Source organism: Oncorhynchus clarkii, chromosome 24, assembly GCF_045791955.1.
Source record: "Oncorhynchus clarkii lewisi isolate Uvic-CL-2024 chromosome 24, UVic_Ocla_1.0, whole genome shotgun sequence".
NCBI classification, from domain to species: domain Eukaryota; kingdom Metazoa; phylum Chordata; class Actinopteri; order Salmoniformes; family Salmonidae; genus Oncorhynchus; species Oncorhynchus clarkii.
In genome coordinates, this window is record NC_092170.1 from 38,477,851 (window position 1) to 38,501,686 (window position 23,836).

Consider the following 23,836-nt stretch of genomic DNA (forward strand, 5'->3'; position numbering starts at 1 on the left):
GCCCAGTCCCTACACGCAGCCCAGTCCCTACACACAGCCCAGTCCCTACACGCAGCCCAGTCCCTACACACAGCCCAGTCCCTACACGCAGCCCAGTCCCTACACACAGCCCAGTCTCTACACACAGCCCAGTCCCTACACGCAGCCCAGTCCCTACACGCAGCCCAGTCCCTACACGCAGCCCAGTCCCTACACGCAGCCCAGTCCCTACACGCAGCCCAGTCCCTACACGCAGCCCAGTCCCTACACGCAGCCCAGTCCCTACACGCAGCCCATTCCCCTACACGCAGCCCAGTCCCCTACACGCAGCCCAGTCCCCTACACGCAGCCCAGTCCCCTACACGCAGCCCAGTCCCCTACACGCAGCCCAGTCCCCTACACGCAGCCCAGTCCCTACACGCAGCCCAGTCCCTACACGCAGCCCAGTCCCTACACGCAGCCCAGTCCTGACAGCTTGACAACGAAATAGGTTGACCAGGTGCTTTTCAATTTCATCTGGAAGAATCGTACACATTATATTAGGAAATCTGTCATTATGAACACACATGAATATGGTGGTCTCAATTTTATTTTTATTTTTTTAGATTTTCCTACTTTGAATAATACTTTTAAGATAAATTGGGCTAATAAACATTTCTTAAAGAATCCAACTTCAATCATCCCTCACAACTTCTCCCGATTTGGTGACTTCAATTTTAAGTTACTTTTGTAACTATAGTATCTATAACATTGATGAGATTCCTACAAAATGATCTGCTTTTCATAGACAAGTATTAGCGTGGTCGTTGATATATATCAACATCATTTCCGCCCCGCAGAGGTATTTCGTTTGGAACAATAAGGACATGTATAGAAACAAGTCTTTATGTTCGAAGAACTGGTTTAATAATCTTATCCTGCTGGTGGGTCAACTTTTTAATGCAGAAGTTTTGTTACTCAATTATGAGGAATTTATCTCATGTCGTTACAATATCCCTGTAACACCTAGAGAGTTCTCCATAGTCTATTCCATCTGGAACTCTCATGTCGTTACAATATCCCTGTAAGACCTAGAGAGTTCTCCATAGTCTATTCCATCTGGAACTCTCATGTTGTTTAACCAGGCTTCACCTTCTTGACCTTCCCTCGCTTAATCCAGTTGACTCTCCGTTAGGAAAAATATGTTTCTCCTTGTTCCCTCAGAACAACAACATGTTTTATTTCAAAGGGAGATTGTATCCATTCCTTATGTCACACGTTACTGGAATACATTGGTCACTAATATCTGTTGGGAATAAACGTCTGGTTATTACCACACAAATACCTGCTGGTTAAGAAGGTCAGAGAAGTCTCTTTCAGAATGATCCATAACAATTACCCTGCGAATCATTACCTGAAGAAACTCAAAACAGACATGAACATTGATTGTATTTTTTGTGTTGACTTTATTTCAGCATTGTCTACATGTAAATATTTTTTTTTAGTTTTATAATTGTGAATATACTTGATGACTTTGGTTTTTATGTGGGAGAATGTGCTGCTCGGTTTCCTTAATTATAATAAGGATAAAGAACAAACTGCGCTAATGGAAACATTTCATAAATTCACAAATAAAAAATAAAAAACTTATGTTTTCTAGAAGGAATTCGAGCAGTACATTAAGACCATTCTACACTATTCTAATCAGAAAGCTGTTAAAACAATCAAGCCGTGTGTATCTTTTAAGGTCTTTGTATAATCTGTAATGTGTTGTAACCCGCAAGAATATGTTATCATTGTTGGTTTGTATGCTTCTTGTATGTTTACTGGTTTTTCTGAAAAAGAAAAAAAAAGATTTGTTGAAAAAAATGGGTGTATGTAGGTCTGTCACTGTTGAAGGGATAAGAGTGGTCATGAACAGGTGTTTAACATACCCCATTTTGGCTACTTTCACACCGGCAGCCCAATTCAGATTTTACCCACACTAATTGGTATTTCTCAGAGCTGATCCGATTGGTCAAATGACCATTAGTGGACAAAGACAAGACACATGCTGCCTGTGTGAACGCAGCCTATAACGGACTGCAGCTTTTCATGACCTGTAGCACGGCGTAACAAAATACAAGTCAAATCAATTGTTTTATTTATTTATTTTTTAATTGTGTAAAAATCAGACATGAACACATGCAGACTAAAAACCAGTGTAACAAATTCACCACGATCCTAAAAAAAAAGGTTCTGAAATCAAGAGTCTGCAATCCAGCTGTAAAAAAAAAGAAATATGGTCTATTTCTAGAGAAGCCCAGTAGGTCCTTTGCATCTGTACAGAACACTGTTTTAGCGAACGCACATTTGACCAACGGAATGAGCCAACACACAGAACCCGGAAGTCACCTTCAGTCCACTGAGCAAAAAAAAAAAAAAAACTATTGACGTCTTTCCTGAATGATTCTTTTATTGTTGAATACACATTTATTCCTTCTACCACTGAAGTGTCGCTTTTATAAATCAAAGCATTGTCAGTAAATCAGCAGTTCACCATCTTTACACTGTAAATACGTTCTCTCCAAGTCCATCATTTGACATTTAAACTAAAAATAAAAAATAAAATAAAAGAGGTTTGAATGGAAGGATTGGGGTGGGAAAGCAGAACAAAAATAAAATAGACAGAACAGCATTAAGGAGCGGAGGTTCCTCCACCCGACCCTGGTCAGCGGCGGTGGCGCCCGTGACCCGAGTGTCCGCCGCTGCTGCTATGGCGTTTGCCCTTGTGGGTGCGCTCCCGCTCGTACGACCTGGACCGATCCCTCCTGTCTCCACGGTGATGTCCTCCCCCAGGACCACCTCTCTCGTGCTTGTGCTTCTTGGCCGAGGAGAGGTCCGACGTGCTGCGGTCTGTGTCCCGCTCCCTCCCCCGTTCCCTCTCTCCCTTGCTGGCAGAGCGCGACCTGGACCTCTTCCTCTTGTGAGCCCCTCCTCCGCTGCTGCTATGACGACTCGATGGCTTGGGGTCGATGTTGCCATGGTGGCCGGGCTTTGACTTGAGATGTGGGAGGAGGGGGGAGGGCGGATGTCGTCGGGGTGAGGGGCTGCGGCTGTGAGAGCGACTGCGGGAACGAGAACTGTAGGTCCCAGAACGACTGCGTCGGCTGTTGTAACTGCAGAGACATTAAAGAAAACAGTTCAAACAGTGGGCTTCAGCAGTAACCTGGCCGCAAAGTAGAGCAGTAACCTGGCCGCAAAGTAGAGCAGTAACCTGGCCGCAAAGTAGAGCAGTAACCTGGCCGCAAAGTAGAGCAGTAACCTGGCCGCAAAGTAGAGCAGTAACCTGGCCGCAAAGTAGAGCAGTAACCTGGCCGGTACTGTAGTAACAGTCTGTAAAGTACTATAGTAACAGTCTGTAAAGTACTATAGTAACAGTCTGTAAAGTACTATAGTAACAGTCTGTAAAGTACTGTAGTAACAGTCTGTAAAGTACTGTAGTAACAGTCTGTAAAGTACTATAGTAACAGTCTGCAAAGTACTGTAGTAACAGTCTGTAAAGTACTATAGTAACAGTCTGCAAAGTACTATAGTAACAGTCTGTAAAGTACTATAGTAACAGTCTGTAAAGTACTGTAGTAACAGTCTGTAAAGTACTATAGTAACAGTCTGTAAAGTACTGTAGTAACAGTCTGTAAAGTACTATAGTAACAGTCTGTAAAGTACTGTAGTAACAGTCTGCAAAGTACTATAGTAACAGTCTGCAAAGTACTATAGTAACAGTCTGCAAAGTACTGTAGTAACAGTCTGTAAAGTACTGTAATAACACTGTGTAAAGTACTGTAGTAACAGTCTGTAAAGTACTGTAGTAACACTGTGTAAAGTACTGTAGTAACACTGTGTAAAGTACTATAGTAACAGTCTGTAAAGTACTGTAGTAACAGTCTGTAAAGTACTGTAGTAACAGTCTGTAAAGTACTGTAGTAACAGTCTGTAAAGTACTGTAGTAACAGTCTGTAAAGTACTATAAGAACAGTCTGTAAAGTACTGTAGTAACAGTCTGTAAAGTACTGTAGTAACAGTCCGTAAAGTACCGTAGTAACAGTCTGTAAAGTACCGTAGTAACAGTCTGTAAAGTACTGTAGTAACAGTCTGTAAAGTACTGTAGTAACAGTCTGTAAAGTACTATAGTAACAGTCTGTAAAGTACTGTAGTAACAGTCTGTAAAGTACTGTAGTAACAGTCTGTAAAGTACTGTAGTAACAGTCTGCAAAGTACTATAGTAACAGTCTGTAAAGTACTGTAGTAACAGTCTGTAAAGTACTGTAGTAACAGTCTGTAAAGTACTGTAGTAACAGTCTGTAAAGTACTGTAGAAACAGTCTGTAAAGTACTATAAGAACAGTCTGTAAAGTACCGTAGTAACAGTCTGTAAAGTACCGTAGTAACAGTCTGTAAAGTACCGTGGTAACAGTCTGTAAAGTACCGTGGTAACAGTCTGTAAAGTACTGTAGTAACAGTCTGTAAAGTACTATAGTAACAGTCTGTAAAGTACTATAGTAACAGTCTGTAAAGTACTATAGTAACAGTCTGTAAGTACTATAGTAACAGTCTGTAAGTACTATAGTAACAGTCTGTAAGTACTATAGTAACAGTCTGTAAAGTACTGTAGTAACAGTCTGTAAAGTACTGTAGTAACAGTCTGTAAAGTACTGTAGTAACAGTCTGTAAAGTACTGTAGTAACAGTCTGTAAAGTACTATAGTAACAGTCTGTAAAGTACTATAGTAACAGTCTGTAAAGTACTATAGTAACAGTCTGTAAAGTACTATAGTAACAGTCTGTAAAGTACTGCAGTAACAGTCTGTAAAGTACTGCAGTAACAGTCTGTAAAGTACTGCAGTAACAGTCTGTAAAGTACTGCAGTAACAGTCTGTAAAGTACTGTAGTAACAGTCTGTAAAGTACTGTAGTAACAGTCTGTAAAGTACTGTAGTAACAGTCTGTAAAGTACTGTAGTAACAGTCTGTAAAGTACTGTAGTAACAGTCTAAAGTACTATAGTAACAGTCTGCAAAGTACTATAGTAACAGTCTGTAAAGTACTATAAGAACAGTCTGTAAAGTACTGTAGTAACACTGTGTAAAGTACTGTAGTAACAGTCTGTAAAGTACTGTAGTAACAGTCTGCAAAGTACTATAGTAACAGTCTGTAAAGTACTATAAGAACAGTCTGTAAAGTACTGTAGTAACAGTCTGCAAAGTACTGTAGTAACAGTCTGCAAAGTACTATAGTAACAGTCTGTAAAGTACTGTAGTAACAGTCTGTAAAGTACTGTAGTAACAGTCTGCAAAGTACTATAGTAACAGTCTGTAAAGTACTATAAGAACAGTCTGTAAAGTACTGTAGTAACAGTCTGCAAAGTACTGTAGTAACAGTCTGCAAAGTACTATAGTAACAGTCTGTAAAGTACTGTAGTAACAGTCTGTAAAGTACTGTAGTAACAGTCTGCAAAGTACTATAGTAACAGTCTGTAAAGTACTATAAGAACAGTCTGTAAAGTACTGTAGTAACAGTCTGTAAAGTACTGTAGTAACAGTCGGTAAAGTACTGTAGTAACAGTCTGTAAAGTACTGTAGTAACAGTCTGTAAAGTACTGTAGTAACAGTCTGTAAAGTACTATAAGAACAGTCTGTAAAGTACTGTAGTAACACTGTGTAAAGTACTGTAGTAACAGTCTGTAAAGTACTGTAGTAACAGTCTGCAAAGTACTATAGTAACAGTCTGTAAAGTACTATAAGAACAGTCTGTAAAGTACTGTAGTAACAGTCTGTAAAGTACTGTAGTAACAGTCTGTAAAGTACTGTAGTAACAGTCTGTAAAGTACTGTAGTAACAGTCTGTAAAGTACTGTAGTAACAGTCTGTAAAGTACTATAGTAACAGTCTGTAAAGTACTATAGTAACAGTCTGTAAAGTACTGTAGTAACAGTCTGTAAAGTACTGTAGTAACAGTCTGCAAAGTACTGTAGTAACAGTCTGTAAAGTACTATAAGAACAGTCTGTAAAGTACTGTAGTAACAGTCTGTAAAGTACTGTAGTAACAGTCGGTAAAGTACTGTAGTAACAGTCTGTAAAGTACTGTAGTAACAGTCGGTAAAGTACCAGTTTACTACAGTAATTTACATCCAGTCTACACAGTAATTAATGAAGGAGTGAGGTCCTACTGTCTGCGCGGGGAGCGTGATCGCGAGCGAGTTCTGGAACGAGATCCACTCCCATTGTTCCTTCCAATCTTCACCTCCTTCCTCAACCTGAGAAGAGAGAGAGAGAGAGAGAGAGAGAGAGAGAAAAGATGCCATTTCCATTAGAGGTGTCCGCTTTGCATAAAACTTCAACAGGGGAAAAACAATAAGCCCGGTTAGGTTGAAGAGTATGTCTTTACCCGTTGTGTGGGCTCTTGGAGCCCTGGGCTCTGCTGTCTGGCTCTTTCTTTACAGGTTTGAGGGCCTGGAGGTTTGGAGATTGATCCTCCAGCTTCACTACATTGGGGGAACCTAAGGAACACAGACGCATAACATGTCATTACACCGGTTGGTCCCCGTTTAGAAATGTAAAGTTAGGTTCATTCTTGTATTTAAAAAAATAATACAATTTTTAAATTAAGCATTTTAAAAAAAGGGTCATTAGACAGGTTGAACCACGGACCCAAAAACCACAATGTACTTCATCTCTGATGACCAGAATAGAGCAGGGCACTTGCCTAAATAAACAACCATGGTAAGGTAAACTCACAGGGTTTAAATGAACAACCATGGTAAGGTAAACTCACAGGGTTAAAATGAACAACCATGGTAAGGTAAACTCACAGGGTTTAAATGAACAACCATGGTAAGGTAAACTCACAGGGTTTAAATGAACAACCATGGTAAGGTAAACTCACAGGGTTTAAATGAACAACCATGGTAAGGTAAACTCACAGGGTTTAAATGAACAACCATGGTAAGGTAAACTCAGGGTTTATATGATATTATATTTATAAGGTAACCTCACAGGGTTTAAATGAACAACCATGGTAAGGTAAACTCACAGGGTTTGGATCCAGGAGAGAAGCCCCCCAGGTTGGAGAGAGCTGGGGTCCCATCGGGGTTCAACCCTTTAGCCTTCAGCTTGGCCTCCTGCAGAGACATCTTCCTCCTCTCCACTTCCTTCTCCAGGTGGTCATAGTCCGGCTGGCCCAGAGAGAGAGACAGTGTAAGGAGGGTTGAGAGGTTAAGGTGAGGTCTCATCATACAGCAGGAGAGACAGTGTAAGGAGGGTTGAGAGGTTAAGGTGTATTGTATCATACAGCAGGAGAGACAGTGTAAGGAGGGTTGAGAGGTTAAGGTGAGGTCTCATCACACAGCAGGAGGATGCATAGAGGAACCAGGCCATGGTTCCAGGGTTGCTAGAAGGTTAGGGGGTGATACTGTACAGACATTTTTATTTATTTGATTATTATTATTTATTTTTACCTTTATTTTACTAGGCATGTCAGTTAAGAACAAATTAGTATTTTCAATGACGGCCAAGGTTAACTGGTTAACTGCCTGTTCAGGGGCAGAACAACAGATTTGTACCTTGTCAGCTCGGGGATTCGAACTTGCAACCTTCCGGTTACTAGTCCAACGCTCTAACCACTAGGCTACCCTGCCGCCCCAGTATGTACCTTCTTCCTGGTGTACAGTTTGAGGGTGGTGATACAGATATCCTTGATCTCTTCCTCCGTGGCTCCAAACAGCAGATACCAGTGAGGTCTGGATGGGAGAGGCATCTACAGACACACAGAAACACACAGCACCTTAGTTAACGTCTTTGGGATAGGGGGCAGCATTTTCACTTTTGGATGAATAAGGTGCCCAGAGTGAACTGCCTCCTACTCAGTCCCAGATGCTAATATTTGCATATTATTATTAGTATTGGATATAAAACACTCTGAAGTTCCTAAAACTGTTTGAATGAGGTCTGTGAGTATAACATAACTCATATGGCAGGCAAATCCCGGAGAAAAAATCCAAACAGGAAGTGGGAAATCTGAGGTTTGTAGTTTTTGAACTCAGCCCCTATCGAATACACAGTGGGATATGGGTTATTATGCACTTCCTAAGGCTTCCACTAGATGTCAACAGTCTTTAGAATGTTGTTTCAGGCTTCTACTGTGAAGGGGGGCCGGATGAGAGGGGATTGAGTCAGAGGTCTGGCAGCAGCCTCGTTCTCAGTCACGCGCATTTCACATTGCTTTTCTAGACAATGGAATTCTCCGGTTGGAACATTAATGATAAAAACATCCTAAAGATTGATTCTACACTTCGTTTGACAAGTTTCTACGACCTGTAATAGAACTTTTTTGAACTTTTCGTCCGACTGGACCTGAACGCGCGTTTGGATTTGTTTACCTAATGCCCTAACAAAAGAAGCTATTTGGACATAAATGGACATTATTGAACAAATCAAACATTTATTGTGGAACTGGGATTCCTGGGAGTGCATTCTGATGAAGATCAAAGGTAATTTAATATTTATAATGCTATTTATGACTATTGTTGACTGCGCAACATGGTGGATACTTCTTTTGGCTGGTTTGGGCTCTGAGCGCCTTACTCACAATATGCTTTTTCCGTAAAGTAAAAAAAATAAAATAATTCTGACAGAGGTTGCATTAATAATCAATCAAATTGTAGACAGGGCAATCTGTATCCAATACAGGAAAGAAAACAAACCAGTGCTGCTTTTCACGTCTTGCGCAACTCACAAAAGTGTCCTTAGTTCCTAGTTGGCCTACTTCTTCATTGCACAAAGGAATAACCTCAACCAAATTCCAAAGACTGGTGACATCCAGTGGAAGCGGTAGGAACTGAAAACAAGTTGCTAAGAAATATCCCTTGGCAAAGACAATTCAGGGAACAGAGAAAAAAAAAATCTGAACAGTTAGTCCTCTGGGTTTTGCCTGCTACATAAGTTCTGTTATACTCACAGACATGATTCAGTTGAACAGTTTTAGAAACTTCTGTGTTTTCTATCCAAATCTATGCATATCTTTTTTTCTTGGCATGAGTAGCAGGAAGTTGAAATTGGGCACGCTATTTATCCAAAAGTGAAAATTCTGCCCCCTAGCCACAAGAGGATTTATTAAGGAGAAGTTTATCTATATTTTCATCAACATTTTTAATTAGTATTTCTGTGAATTGATGTGGCTCTCTGCAAAACCACTGCATGTTTTAGAACTACTGAACATAACAGGCCATAACATAACATAACAGGCCAATGTAGATTAGATTTTTTGACATAAATATGAACTTTACCAAACAAAACATACATGTATTGTGTAACATGAAGTCCTATAAGTGTCATCTGACGAAGATCATCAAAGGTTATTCATTTTATCTCTATTTGTGCTTTTTGTGACTCCTCACTTTGGCTGGCTGGAAAAATGGCTGTGTTTCTGTGACCTAACATAATCGTTTTTTATTTATTTTTTAAATCAGACACTGTGGCTGGATTAACGAGAATGTTATCTTTAAAATGGTGCCCAATACTTGTATGTTTGAGAAATTTGATTTATGAGATTTGTTGATTTGTATTTGGCGCCCTGCAATTTCATTGGCTGTTGGCAAGGGGTTCCGCTAGTGGAAGACTAGAGATTGGAAGAGGTGGGAGAAAGACAGAGAAGGTGAGATGAAAAGGAGAAGCCAAATCCAATCCAGCAGTACCTGGAGAGCTCTGGCAGCCAGGTAGATGCAGGCACATGCGATGGTTTCAGCTTGGAATTTCACAAACACGTTGGTCCTAAGGCTGTCATTCATGTAGTTCCTACAAGGACACAAGCAACATACAGATACATAGCACCATCTCCTCCCATAGCCTTGTGTCCCACCCCCAACAGACCAGATCACAGAAACACTGGTCTGGGCAGTCACCAGCTGGTCCTCAACAGCTAAAGGATGTGCAGGCTTGTTCCACGTTGACCGTGTTACTTCAACCATGTGTTAGTGCAGGAGTGAAACAAAAGCCTGCACAGTGCAGCTCTACAGGACCAGAGTTGGTGACCACTCAAATAATGACAGTTATACATCTGAAATAGTAATAAACACAAACAGTATGGAGACTCTAGTTTAGCTTTGTCTCTCTCTCTCATCCATGTTGGTGTTGGGCTGGACATGCAGCGTCACAGATGAAAGCTTGTACACAGGACAGGACGATTATCCAAGAGCCCACTGGTCTATACCGTCTAAAGACAATACAGCACCCGAAACAAAAAGTACACAAGTCCTATTCAGAGGTGGACATGCGTCCTACCATTCTCAGAGGACATGCCTGTCTAAAAGTATGCATGCAAACAGCAAGGGAATGCAGAGCAGACCGAGGTGACCAGAGACACACAGCAGCCCTTTTACAATATGCAGCCATCGGCCAGATAGGTAATGACTTATCCCTTGGCAGAGAGGAGATGGGACCGCAGATCAAGGATCCGATTGGACAGGTCAGACATGATGCACTCGGCAGTTAAAGAGTCGCTAGGTAACCCTGAACTCCACATCAAAAGGCCAACACAAAGATGCCATGTGTAGAACAGTGACGCGACGGTTGATGGAAGCTATCAGGGTTCAAGGTGTTTTAAAGTGGGATTCTAATTGTAGCTAGTTGTCTTGAGTTTCAGTGACCCTGATAAGCTATAGCTCAGGCATGACAACATCTGACAGACAACAGACATTTCAGACTGATGGTTTTGTCGCCTAGCAAGCAGTCAGACAGAAACAGGAAAATGAGGGGGTGACGGAACAGAAGACTGTTGGTGCAATCCTTTCCCACCCTATACAGATCCCACCCCAACGTGTACCCGTCAGGATTCAATGGAAGCTGGGTCTGATATGCAAAACCCAGCTTTACTGATGGAACAAACAAAAAAACTAGCTCTAAAGACATTGAAATCTAAACTTGTCCTCGCTGAATTCCCCATTCTGAGCCAGTCCTGGAGCGTGACCCTTGTGTGTGTGTGTGGGGGGTTGTCATATGATTTCAGATCGGACAACATTCAGACAGCCTCAAAATGAAAAGCAGCACACACAAGGATCCCCCAGAACAGACTCCCCTAGACTGGACGAGGGTTGGAACCTTGGACTATAGATAGCGACTACTGCTAAAACAAAATGGCCGGTGGAAATGAATGGGTGACGAGACAGGTCCTTGGTGTCAAAGCCTGAGCAGGATCATCCTGAAAGACATGTCTGGAGATCACGTCAGTTTGTGGAAAAAAAACCAAACAGACAGTTCAACAGCACACTTTAACTACTGCATCAAAAAGGCATACCCAGAAAACGATCCAGTCAACAACAACAAAAAACTATGCTTACTTCGAATCTAAAGCAAGCAACTAGAAGAAAAATGCTATTGTTGTTAGAGCTATCTATTTGGTTAAAAAAAAAAAACAGAAAAAACAGTTTAACCTTGGAAGCACAATCCCAAAAAACAAATCCTTCTGGACACCCCCAAGAGAAAACAAGACCATGTTGGCAGTTGGGAAAGGCCCGCCCCCTTCAGTGGATCTCGGGCAGAGAGCTCTCACTGGATTGGCTGTCTCCGAGAAGGGCAGCCAGCCAATGGGGGGAGCTTCCTGGGGTCATGTGGTTGGAGGAGCAGAGTTCAGAGGTTCTTTATGAGACTTACCAGCATGGACTACCCTTTAATCAAAGAGTAGAGAGAAAGGACAAAGTTAAACTGAGTTCCTTGGGCACCTGAATCAGACTATAAATAGCCAGGTAAAGGACAAGACGATAACAAACAGGTCTCAATAATGAATCCATCAGAGAAGAGAGGTTACAGAGGGGTGGAATCAGACGTAGGGCACCGGGTTAGTTCAGGGTACAGGCCATGTACTTACCAGGCGGTCTGGACCAGAGTCTGGTTCTTCTCACATTCCAGGACTTGCAGATACATGACAATGATCTGGAAGAAGACCAATTGACATTACGCAATAACCAACGCGGTTTCACAACCCCTAGACCGAAGACTGCAAACCACCAGCCTTGTACTGAGAATTCGCCAATGTTCTGGAACAACACAACTACAGTGGTGTCCTGTGAGTCACAGAAACCATCACAGCCTTAACTGAACAGCAGTGCTAGTGGAGTGTGATAGGTTGGGCCTAAAGCTAATGCTGAGAGATAAATGTGGCTGTAACTGTCGAGTCAGAATAACACCGGTTGCAATGCGTGAGAGTTGTGAGAGGTGTAACTGGGTCTCACCTTGTGCGGATGCTTGACGTGTACGCAGAAGCCCAGCTCCTTCAGGATTCTCCGTTCAGCTTTGATCACTTGGTTTTTGGTATTAATGTAGTTCTGATCAAGAATCAATGAACTTGCACTCCTGCTTTATAAAAAAGAATGAAAATAACCAAAAATGTTTCCCCCCCCCAATCAAAAACAGACTAAAAGACTTCTGCTTTGTTTGACTGGTTCTCTTTTCCCCTTGGACCAACTTAAAGCAACAGGCCCAAATTGAGTGTTTTTTTTTTTTAGGGGTTTAGTTGGCTCCTGTGATTTCAGTGGAAGCTTTTGAGTCACACGGTGCAATGTCTGCCCGAAGTCACCACACATCACAGCTTTGACAGAAATATCAACAAACCCTAAACATGACCAAACCTGGGCGGAACTAGACTAGCCAATCAGTTCCTCACCTCGTATTGTTGGATTAGGAATAGAAACGGGACGCAAAAAAATATATTCTCAACTTTAGGGTGACGACAAATACGGTGTAAAAGAAAATAATCAATTGACTGACTTCAGTCATACAGTCACCCAATAAGGAAGCATTTACAAGCCAAACATACACTTCACCACATTATGGAAAGAAAATCCTTAAGGTATGGGCCTACACTACGATTACCTACAAAACATGCACTTAAAAAAACCGAATTGTAATAAAATGGATCCACGAGACTAGAAATGTGAGTGGTGGCCAAAACCCTTTCCATTTACAGAACAAAACCTCAGGTTTTTAAAAGACGACAAACATACTCAACTTTGGACACCACTGTCTAGACTCATACATGTACTGGGTGCAAAAAAATATATATGTTGATGTACACTTTATTTAACTAGGAGAGTCACATTGAGATAGACGTGGTTTTCATCTGAACCCCAACGGCATTAACTTCTAAGAAGCGCGGAAAGGACCCTAGAATCTCTCTTAACCCAGATAAAAACCTGGAACTAATGCAGCACAGATCTCATCCCATTCAGTCCTGGTAGCTCCCAGTTAACACACAGAACATTAAGGACGCCACAGCAGAAGTTATGTAAGTGTCCTAGCATTCCTATCTGGTACTCTTGACATGATAATGGCAACAACGTGACTCTTTAGCTATCTGGTACTCTGATATGACATGGTAATAACATGACTTTGTAGATAATACCTCTGGGCGCCAGATCTCAGTCAGAACTAAATACATTTTCTAACTGAACATTTACTAGATCGCAAACATGACCCGTTACAATTAAAACGTGTATTTCATGGCACAAAAACAAGTTTGGATTTACTAATTTCCTGACTTCAGTGGAGTATAGACAGGATGACAAAAACATGTGACATGGAAAATGTGTACAGCTTCAGTTTGTGTTTCTAAGTTACTACACAAGCTGAAATCAGTCAGGTGGAATAGCTACATCTACTTCAGACTGACTTAAATTTAGCATACCATGGTCAATTTCAAGAGAAAACTATTTCATCCAAATAAAATCTAAAAAATACATTAAAAAAACAAGCACCTGAAGAACTCAGCTTATGTCCAGTCACAGGTGGCGATGTAGAGTAAAACAAACAACTCCACCAACCCAGCTCTTAAACATATTCTCTCCCCTCAATATTACATCTAGATAGTGAACATATGCATATCAACAATTCAGCAAATATTCTAAGAGGAAAGAAAAGGGTGATATTTCTGTGAAAGCCACGAATGCCATTTGGTGAATGAGGGAGGTGGCTCTGTAGTACATACTGTATGTAGTGTTTGAGCTACATTACCACAGGATCCGCAAACACCCAAAGCTTAGACTGAGTCAAAGGAGTCCCCAAGGCTCCCAGCCTAGGACCTGCGGCCAACCTGTCCTCCCCGATCCCAGTGCACCGCAGTGACTCACACCACGGGCGTCTCCCAGGGGAGGGGGGGTGACACCTCGCTCATGGTTGTCATGCCGACTGCTTCATCTCTACGTACCATTCCACATCACCCAGGCTTTGGTAAATGTAGCTGGTCGCTGTTAGTTGGTTGCAAGGGAAAAGAGAACCCAAGTTAATACCACAGCCTCAGAATTGGAACTGAACAGATTATTCTGGTCAAAGAAAGACACTCGTCTAGCACAGTGTTGTCTTCTGGTGCCAAATTGGTTTTGTCTTGGCAAAGCAACACTTTAGGTTAGACGTGTTAATGCATCACCTTTCACTGAACTACTTGTCTATGTAGGTAGCTGTGAATATATTGCTGTAACTACCATTGATCAGAGATGAGGAAACTGAAACGTTTTAGAGTATGGTTTAGAGTACATGGATCAACAGAAGGTCACTGTCACATGAATACATCAGATCAACATCATGCAAGATACTGAAAACATAGTTACTAATTAATGTAATGCCAGATGAATACATTTGCCCTCTCACCAATGGTTGCCGTACATTTAACAGAAATGAAGGAATGAAGGATAGTTTCTATATGGATGCTTACCTTTTGCCTCTATGACTCTGTTTTAAATGGTGAAAAACATTGATGACGTCTCTGAATCGTCTTGGTGCTTCCTCGATCTTGGACGCCAAGTTGACACAGGCCATAGCAACAATCTGGGGGACACGAATAGAATAACAGAACGTTAGCGTATGACGCTAGATGTGGTTAGCTATCAAAACATTAACATTACTCTGGGGCCTTGCAATGATAAACACTTTATATAAAAAGTGGTAAGCTATATCAAATCAAATGTTAGATAGCTACAATCAGTTAGGAATGGTTTCAACCTTAAAAACGGGCCTATGTGGGTTATGTGACAAACCAACTACTCTAACTTACAGTAAATGACAATATGGCCGCCAATGTAAACGTTCCCTCTCCGCACACCACCAGTGAGTCAAAGATCGCTCCGTCTGTGAGTGTCGTAGCTAAACTAACTGTTGTGTTGCTAAACAGCTGAAAGAGACACTGACTTACCTCAAAACTGTGTTTGACAAACGATTTAGAGTAGAAAAAACGATGAAAAAGAACTTGACCCGTAGCCATTGCCACCTGTAATGTAAAGAACAAAATTACATTAGACGGAAGTATCGTTTATCGTGGAATTGAAAGCAGACATCCGCCATTTTGTCCTGGTCATCCCACAGCCCCGGATGTAATCGCTCTACACGTATAAATTAAACTACTTCATTATATAAGTAACATTAGTAAAACACAGATAATTGCGCTAAATAACACATCGGATTCAATAAATTGACCCGTCACTGACCAAGTTAGCCTACTAGATTACACTATTCAATAAATTAGCTAGCTGTGAGTTAGGCCTTGGCTTGGGTATTTCCCTTCCGTGGCCTCATTTTGACGGGTTATATCAACAAAGAGGTGAGTTCTAAAACAATGGCAACTATAGTAACCTAGTTATGTTTTTCAGATGTTGACGGTAATGGATTGACATTTTTTGAGTGTTTACCTGTGGCAATCGTAGAAGAATACCAGCCGATTGAATTAGCTCACAACCTAGGATACGGAGGTCGGTCTCCGTGTGCAGGTCGAGGCCATCGAGCATAGACGGGGTTGGCTGAAGCCTTTCCTCCGGTATGAGAGAGTTGCTGATAGTGAGGTAAACTTCAGAGTAAACTCTGTCGCCTATAAGGATCCCATCGTTGTTCGTGGACGTGTTGGGAACGGCGGAGATTGGAACAGCGGCCATGTTCGCCACAAATGAAAGCATTGAACGACACAACAACGCAGAGAACCTGGACAGCTTCACCGACCGAGAAAGGAGAGATGATCAAATCGATGACGTCAGCGCGCTGTTGAACTACGTACACAATACGTACACGGAACTTTGTGACAGGAATGAAATAGTTCCAATGAATCATACATTTGGCTGAAGTGCCTTACGGCATTTTTGTTACAATAGGCTATATAATATTAGTCATATCATTTTGCATACAATTTGGTCTGTAGTCTCATGGGAATGGATGATGGAAAGGAGCAAGCAAGTCACTTTTGGTAACTGTCTGGAATTGTCAATGACGATAATTCTGGGAACTCTTTTTTTTAAATGCAGCGTTTGAACATATCCATCCGCCCGTTTTACTGCGACAATGTATACTGAACAAAAATATAAAGGCAAGAGTGAGTGATCTCGTCAGGGTATGGATAATTGCCATGGATAAAAATGCAATTGTGTTCGTTGTCCGAAGCATATGCCTGCCTTATCCATGGCCCCACTACCATTATGGGGCACTATTTTCATCAGTAAACCGCTTACCCACACGACGCCATAAACGTGGTCTTTGGTTGTGAGGCCAGTTGGATGTACTGCCAAATTCTCTAAAATGACGTTGGAGGCAGCTTGTGGTATAGAAATAAACATGACATTCTCTGGTGGACATTCCTGCAATCAGCATGCCAATTGCACACTCCCTCAACATTTGAGACATCTATGGCATTGTGTTGTGTGACAAAACTGCACATTTTAGAGTGGCCTTTTATTGTCCCCAGCACAACAAGGTGGACCTGTTTAATGATCATGCCCTTGAATCAGCTTCTTGATATGCTACACCAGTCAGGTGGATGGGTTATTTTGGAGAAATGCTCATTAACAGGGATGTTAACAAATTTGTGCAGAAAAGTTAGAAGATAAAAAAAAAAAAATTGTGCATATGGAACATTTCTGGGATCTTTTATTTCCGCTCATGAAACACTTCCTAGTGAATACACACGGCAGTAGAACATTTGAGGTGCAGGTACTCAGTTCCACGTCATTTCATCAAGCTATGACACCCACTATCTCAGATTGTTCTGACATGGTTTCTATAGTTAGTAACAGATACAATTAGCATTTCTGAAACATTATTTTGTTGAAATATAGTTTGATCTCTGACAAATTAAGATAATTGATTGCACCCAAATTGGCCATTTTAATGTATAGGATTCAGATAATATTCAATAAATATAGTACATAACATCCACTTTGTACCAAACTTCTTCCTACAAATGAGTAAGACATAAGGAATTCGCCCCCAAATGGGCAAAAGTCACCTGTGGACCCCCCCCCCCCACCCTATGCCAATCCAACCCCAACAACCACTATCACTATTCCCTGTGAAGCTGGTGATGCCGCTGCCGCCCCCCCCTTCATTCAAAAGATTGTCCTCATTAAACAGCTACGTGGAGATAGAATGTTCCTCCATGCACATCCATTTGGCTGTCAGGGGTTGGCAGGTCCCTCACAGCATACATCAGAATACACACAGTGTGTTCTCTCCTCTCAGCCAGAAGCACAGATGTCAGCTCGTATCAGTTTTTTAAGAGCTCCTGCAGGTGTCCTCCTTACTTTTCTATCATTTCCTGGATCTAATGTCTCGTAAAATCACAGAGGGACAGAAAAAATATATATAGATTCATTGGAGAAAATACATCATCGTATGCATAGCCCTTGAGGTGTAGACGGCTACAATTTACGGATGCATTGACTGTTTACTGTTACCAGTTGGTTGACTTTTCAAATAAAATGTATTGGTCACTTACACATATATAGCAGCTGTTACCAGTTGGTTGAATTTTTGTTAATTTTATTTATTTATTCATGAGCGTTTTGTATAATCAGTTGAGAGCTGCAAGTAAGTTATCTCATATAGCAATAGAGGCCCTATATAATGACTGTATATTAGAAGTCAACAGGTAGCACAGTGGTTGGTTTGCCATTACATGATGAAAGTCAATCTGACAACGTGATAGAAGGAAAGACAGACATATTGCTCTTTTAGCCAAAGGCTTCTACGTTGAAAGTTGAACACAGAATTCTCCAACTGTCTTGACACATCAGCAAAATTGTGTCGGGGCCCCAAAGTCAATGCTCAGGCAACAATTAGCAGAAGCGATACTGTATCACTCTGAAGCTAATGGTGACGCAGGATATGGATTGTACAAACAGCAGAGGGCGACAGAGTACAGACGATGGAAAGGTTTCTCAGTGAACGTGAAGACAGCGGTGTGCTCCTGCACACACACACACACACACACACACTGGTTGTTTGTGTGTAGTGGTGACCTTGGATGGTAGCCCTGAGCTGGCCTGATGTGTGTGTGTTGATCAGTGATTGTTAGATGTGTGTCTGTGTGTGTGTTTTTGTGTGTCTGGGAGTGATGTTCTGGCCTGATATTGTTTAATGGGTGCGTGTGTGGTTACTAAGGTTACACACTGCTGTATGAGTGTGTGACATTGCGTGTCACAGTATATTCGGAAAGTATTCAGACCCCTTGACTTTTTCCACATTTTGTTATGTTACATCCTTATTCTAAAATTGATCAAAAACAGATGTTTCCTCTCCCATAGCGACAAAGTGAAAACAGGTTTTTCAATCTTTTTTTTGCAAATGTATTAAAAATGTTAAAAACAGAAATACCTTATTTACGTAAGTATTCAGACCCTTTGCTATGAGACTCAAAAATTGAGCTCAGGTGCGTCCTGTTTCCATTGATTATGCTTGAGATCTTTCTACAACTTGATTGGAGTCCACCTGTGGTCAATTCAATTGATTGGACATGATTTGGAAAGGCACACACCCGTCTATATAATGTCCCACAGTTGATAGTGCATGTCAGAGTAAAAACCAAGCCATGAGGTCCAAGGAATTGTCCGTAGAGCTCAGAGACAGGATTGTGTCGAGGCACAGATCTGGGGAAGGGTACCAAAACATTTCTGACGCATTGAAGGTCTCCAAGAACACAGTGGCCTCCATCATTCTTAAATGGAAGAAGTTTGGAACCACAAAGACTCTTCCTAGAGCTGGCCGCCCAGCCAAACTGAGCAATCGAGGGAGAAGGGCCTTGGTCAGGGAGGTGACCAAGAACCCGATGGTCACTCCGACAGAGCTCTATTGTTCCTCTGTGGAAATGGGAGAACCTTCCAGAAGGACAACCATCTCTGCACCAACAGGCCTTTATAGTAGAGTGGCCCGATGGAAGCCACTCCTCAGTAAAAGGCACATGACGGCCGTTTTGGAGTTCCCAAAAGGCACCTAAAGACTCTCAGACCATGAGAAACAAGATTCCCTGGTCTGATAAAACCAAGATTGAACTCTTTGGCCTGAATGCCAAGTGTCACGTCTGGAGGAAACCTGGCACCATCCCTACGGTGAAGCATAGTGGTGGCAGCATCATGCTGTGGGGATGTTTTTCATGGACAGGGACTGGAAGACTAGTCCGGATCAAGGGAAAGATGAGCGGAGCAAAGTACAGCGAGATCCTTGATGAAAACCTTCTCTAGAGCACGCAGTACCTCAGACTGTGGGCGAAGGTTCAACTTCCAACAGGACAATGACCCGAAGCACACAGCCAAGACAACGTGGCTTTGGGACAAGTCTCTGATTGTCCTTGAGTGGCCCAGCCAGAGCCCCGACTTGAACCCGATTGAACATCTCTGGAGAGACCTGAAAATAGCTGTGCAGCGATGCTCCCCATCCAACCTGACAGAGCTTGAGGGGATCTGCAGAGAATAATGGGAGAATCTCCCCAAATACAAGTGTGCCAAGCTTGTAGTATCATACCCAAGAAGACTCGAGGCTGTAATCGCAGCCAAAGGTGCTTCAACAAAGTACTGAGTAAAGGGTCTGAATACTTATTTAAATGTTACATATTTTGTATTAATACATTTGCAAAAATTTTAAAAAAAACTGTTTTTGATTTGTCAATATGGAGTATTGTGAGTAGAGCAGCAGTTAGGGCTTCCTGATGATGAACAAGGGGTTAGTCTCACACACACACACACACACACACACACACACACACTAACACACACACACACACACACTAACACACACACACACACACACTAACACACACACACACACACACACACACACACACACACACACACACACACACACACTAACACACACATTAACACACACACACACACATTAACACACACACACACATTACTCCCTCACGTATGTTTTGGAGGAACCACCACTCAACACACTTAAATTCGCTGTTGACACATCGGCATGCCTCTTCTGCAATGATAATTACATATGAAAACACACACACAGACACACACTGGTCATTACTTATAGTGAGGGATACCTGGAGAAAATCAGACCTCTCTGAAATGAAAATGGATGGCCCTCCGTTCACAAAAATATATATTTTCCCCGACCCTCCCACAACGCTTTAAAAACTAGTGTCTAGTTGGAGAAACAGACGCCTCACAAGTCAACTGGCAACTTCATTAAATAGTACCCGCAGAACACAAGTCTCAATGTCAACAGTGAAGAGGCGATTCCGGGTTGCTGGCCTTTAAGGCAGAGTTGCAAAGAAAATGCCATATCTCAGACAAGCCAATAAAAATAAAAGATTAAGATGGGCAAAGGAACACAGACACTGGACAGAGGAACTCTGCCTAGAAGGTCAGCATCCCGGAGTCGCCTCTTCACTGTTGACGTTGAGACTGGTGTTTTGGGAACTGTGAGGTGTCTGTTTCTCAAACTAAACACTCTAATGTACTTGTTCTCTTGCTCAGTTGTGCACCGGGGCCTCCCACTGCTCTTTCTATTCTGGTTAGTGGCAGTTTGCGCTGTTCTGTGAAGGGAGTAGTACACATCATAGTACACAGCATTGTATGAGATCTTCAGTTTCTTGTCAATTTCTCGCATGGACTAGCCTTCATTTCTCAGAACAATAATAGACTGACGAGTTTCAGATGAAAGGTCTTTGTTTCTGCCCATTTTGAGCCTGTAATCAAGCCCACAAATGCTGATGCTCCAGATACTCAATTAGTCTAAAGGCGGACAGTTTTATTGCTTCTTTAATCAGCACAGTTTCCAGCTGTGCTAACATAATTGCAAAAGGGTTTTCTAATGATCAATTAGAGTATTTGCTGAGTATTTGCAGGGTTCTTGATTATAGAACAGATTGAGGCTGGTGGAAATCTGCTCTGCTTCCAGCACACCTGTCTCCACTCACACAATCACATACACAGAGACTACAGGTGGAGTGGCGGCAGGTTAGGGAGGTCCAGGGTGAGAAGTAGAGGGCGTAGCAGGAGCAGATGTAACAGTATCCCCCCCCCCGATGCTATCTGGCACCCCACCGGGCTCATCGGTGTGTAGGGTATGGATATCACGTAAGAGTGAGGGGTCCAGAATGTGACAGCAGGGCACCCAGCAGTACGCCTCAGGCCCGTATCCCTCCCAGTCCACCAGGTACTGACAGCTTCGACCCCGACGGCGCATGTTCTGAAGCTGCTGGATGGTGTATGCAGGATGGTCATCGATGATCCGAGAGGCGGATTCCAATGAAACATTCCAATGTTTTACTTGCTATATTCTATTTACTTCGCCACCATGTCCTTTTTTTCCCTTTACCTCCCTTATCTCACCTCACGTTGTATATAGACTTATTTTTCTACTGTATTATTGACTGTATGTTTGTTTTACTCCATGTGTAACTCTGTGTTGTTGTATGTGTCAAACTGCTTTGCTTTATCTTTGGTCAGGTCGCAATTGTAAATGAGAACTTGTTCTCAACTTGCCTACCTGATTAAAAAAAAGTTAAATAAATAAATATAATAAAATAAATAGTGAACCCAGGGTAGCTGAGCACTCCAGGGGGAAGGGTTAGCAGAAGTCACGCAGTGACAGCTCCTTTTCGGCCCGGTCGGTCTGGCCGTTGGTCTGGGAGTGATATCCAGAAGAAAGACTGACATTGATACCAATAGCTGAACAGAAGGATCTCCATACCTGGAAGGTAAACTGGGGTCCCCTGTCGGAAACGATGTCAGTGGGAATGCCATGCAGACGAAACTAGCAGGTCCGCAGTTTGCCTGGAGGATGGGAGTTTGGAGACAGGAATGAAGTGAGCCATTTTGGACAATCTGTCTATAATGGTGAGGATGACGGAGTTACCGTTAGATGGGGGAAGGCCAGTGATGAAGTCCAGAGCTATGTGTGACAAGGGGCGACTGGGTATGGGAAGAGAACGTAACAGACCGGAAGTGGGTTTAGTGGAGGTTTTGTTCCGGGCACATACTGAGCAGGCTGAGACAAACTCCCAGATATTGCCATGCCAATCACTGAACAAACAGACCATTACTAGGACCGTTACCCGGGTCAGGCTGGTTCTGCTGAGCCTGGCGGATACGGGACTCAATCTCCCAGGCGACTGCGGCAACGATGCAGGTGGATAGCACAATAGCTTCTGGCTCGGTATCCGTGTGGTTGGTGGTGAACTGGCAGGAAAGGGCATCAGGCTTGTTATTCCTCAAAATGGGGCAATAAGTGAGTGTGAAATTGTATCTACCGAAGAACAAGTCCCGCCTGGCTTGCCGGGAGTTCAGACGTTTGGCGGTCTGGATGTAGGACAGGTTTTTATGGTCAGTCCACACGCCATTCCTCAAGAGCTTAACTTCCAGGAGTACCCGGTGTCGTGTCTTTACCATCATTAACTGAAGACTGATAGTTTTTATCAAAGATTCTCTGTAATTAGTTACTATGCGATCAACTGATTAATCACGTAACTAATTAACTAGGAATTCGGGGCACCAAGGAAATATATTCAAATTACAAAGTTATAATTTCCTAAAATAACTTTGAATTAATGAATTATTTACTTTACCTCACGTTAGTCTCATTCCAAACGTCGTAAATTGTTGGTTATCTACACGAACCCAGTCTTCACTATGAGTCATCCATACATCAATTGTCTTAAATCATTTATTTATTACTAACTAAGTAATTCACAGAAATGCATAAAGAAACAAACAAGGTAAATGTGGTGATAGGAGGATGTGCCCTAGTGGGCGAAACCGGCATGGCGGCTTGTTAGACAAAAGGGAAGTGGGGGTCGACTAAGAAGTCACTACAAGGTGATAACTATAACAATTTAAAATGCTAATCCTTACACATGAACGCTCACTCAGTCGGGAACAATTGCAATCAATATATATATTTACGCTCAGTGTGTCGTCTTGATCGCTGGTGAAAAGTTGTTTCTTTTGTAGAATTGTCCGTCTCTCTCCCTCTCTCTCTAGGTTGTGGTTAGAGGGGATTGTTCAGAGTCGTTATAGAATGGATGTTTCGGTGGTAGTCGTTCTTCGCGTTCAATGATGCCGAATTCCTAGCTGCAGACTAGTAATCAATATCAAAGACTTGTTCTTATTCTGTCGGTATCGATAGTCTAAGAGTTTAACCACGATGCTATGGTTAAAAAGATTCAGCAATGGTCTACACCTTTAGCCATCTCGTAATTGAGGTAAGCTTGGTCTGGTGATAATTTCTTAAAGTTGGGTTTTGTTCGGAATGGCAGAAAAGGGCTGTCCCAGGATGTCTGACCCTAACTGGGCTCAGGGGCGGTCCTCTGATTTAGTTCAAATTCAGTTCCCTTTTTGAGTTTTCCTTCATTAACTTTCCCGGCGGTCCAGTCAATCTGTGGGTTGTGTAGCTTTAACCGTAGAAGTCCAAGAACCAGGGGAGCGTGAGGACAGTAGATTATGTGGAAACTGATCTTTCCCTGGTGGTTTCCAGAGAGACGCAGGATGACAGGGACGGTTCTCACAGACATGGGCGAGGAGCTGTCCGTTGACATCTCACAGACATGGGCGAGGAGCTGTCCGTTGACACCTCGGTCCAGGAATCT

General features: G+C 42.3%; 1 protein-coding gene across 2 annotated transcripts; it reads right to left on the minus strand.

Moving 5' to 3' along the window:
- Positions 1-2,096: 2,096 nt before the first annotated feature.
- Positions 2,097-15,987, minus strand: LOC139382572 (cyclin-L1-like). 2 transcript variants are annotated; one of them, XM_071126690.1, is made up of 11 exons: positions 15,660-15,987; positions 15,167-15,241; positions 14,690-14,802; positions 12,216-12,336; positions 11,852-11,916; positions 9,684-9,783; positions 7,643-7,747; positions 7,025-7,166; positions 6,380-6,491; positions 6,162-6,248; positions 2,097-3,116 (listed from the first exon to the last, which is right to left on the minus strand). In XM_071126690.1, exons 1-11 carry the CDS (start codon positions 15,918-15,920, stop codon positions 2,669-2,671), a joined length of 1,629 nt encoding a protein of 542 aa, XP_070982791.1. In that variant the 5' UTR covers positions 15,921-15,987; the 3' UTR covers positions 2,097-2,668. The 2 variants fall into 2 exon arrangements, with proteins under 2 accessions (XP_070982791.1, XP_070982789.1); XM_071126688.1 differs by having other exon boundaries at positions 2,098-3,116; positions 12,216-12,339.
- Between the last annotated feature and the right edge of the window lie 7,849 nt (positions 15,988-23,836).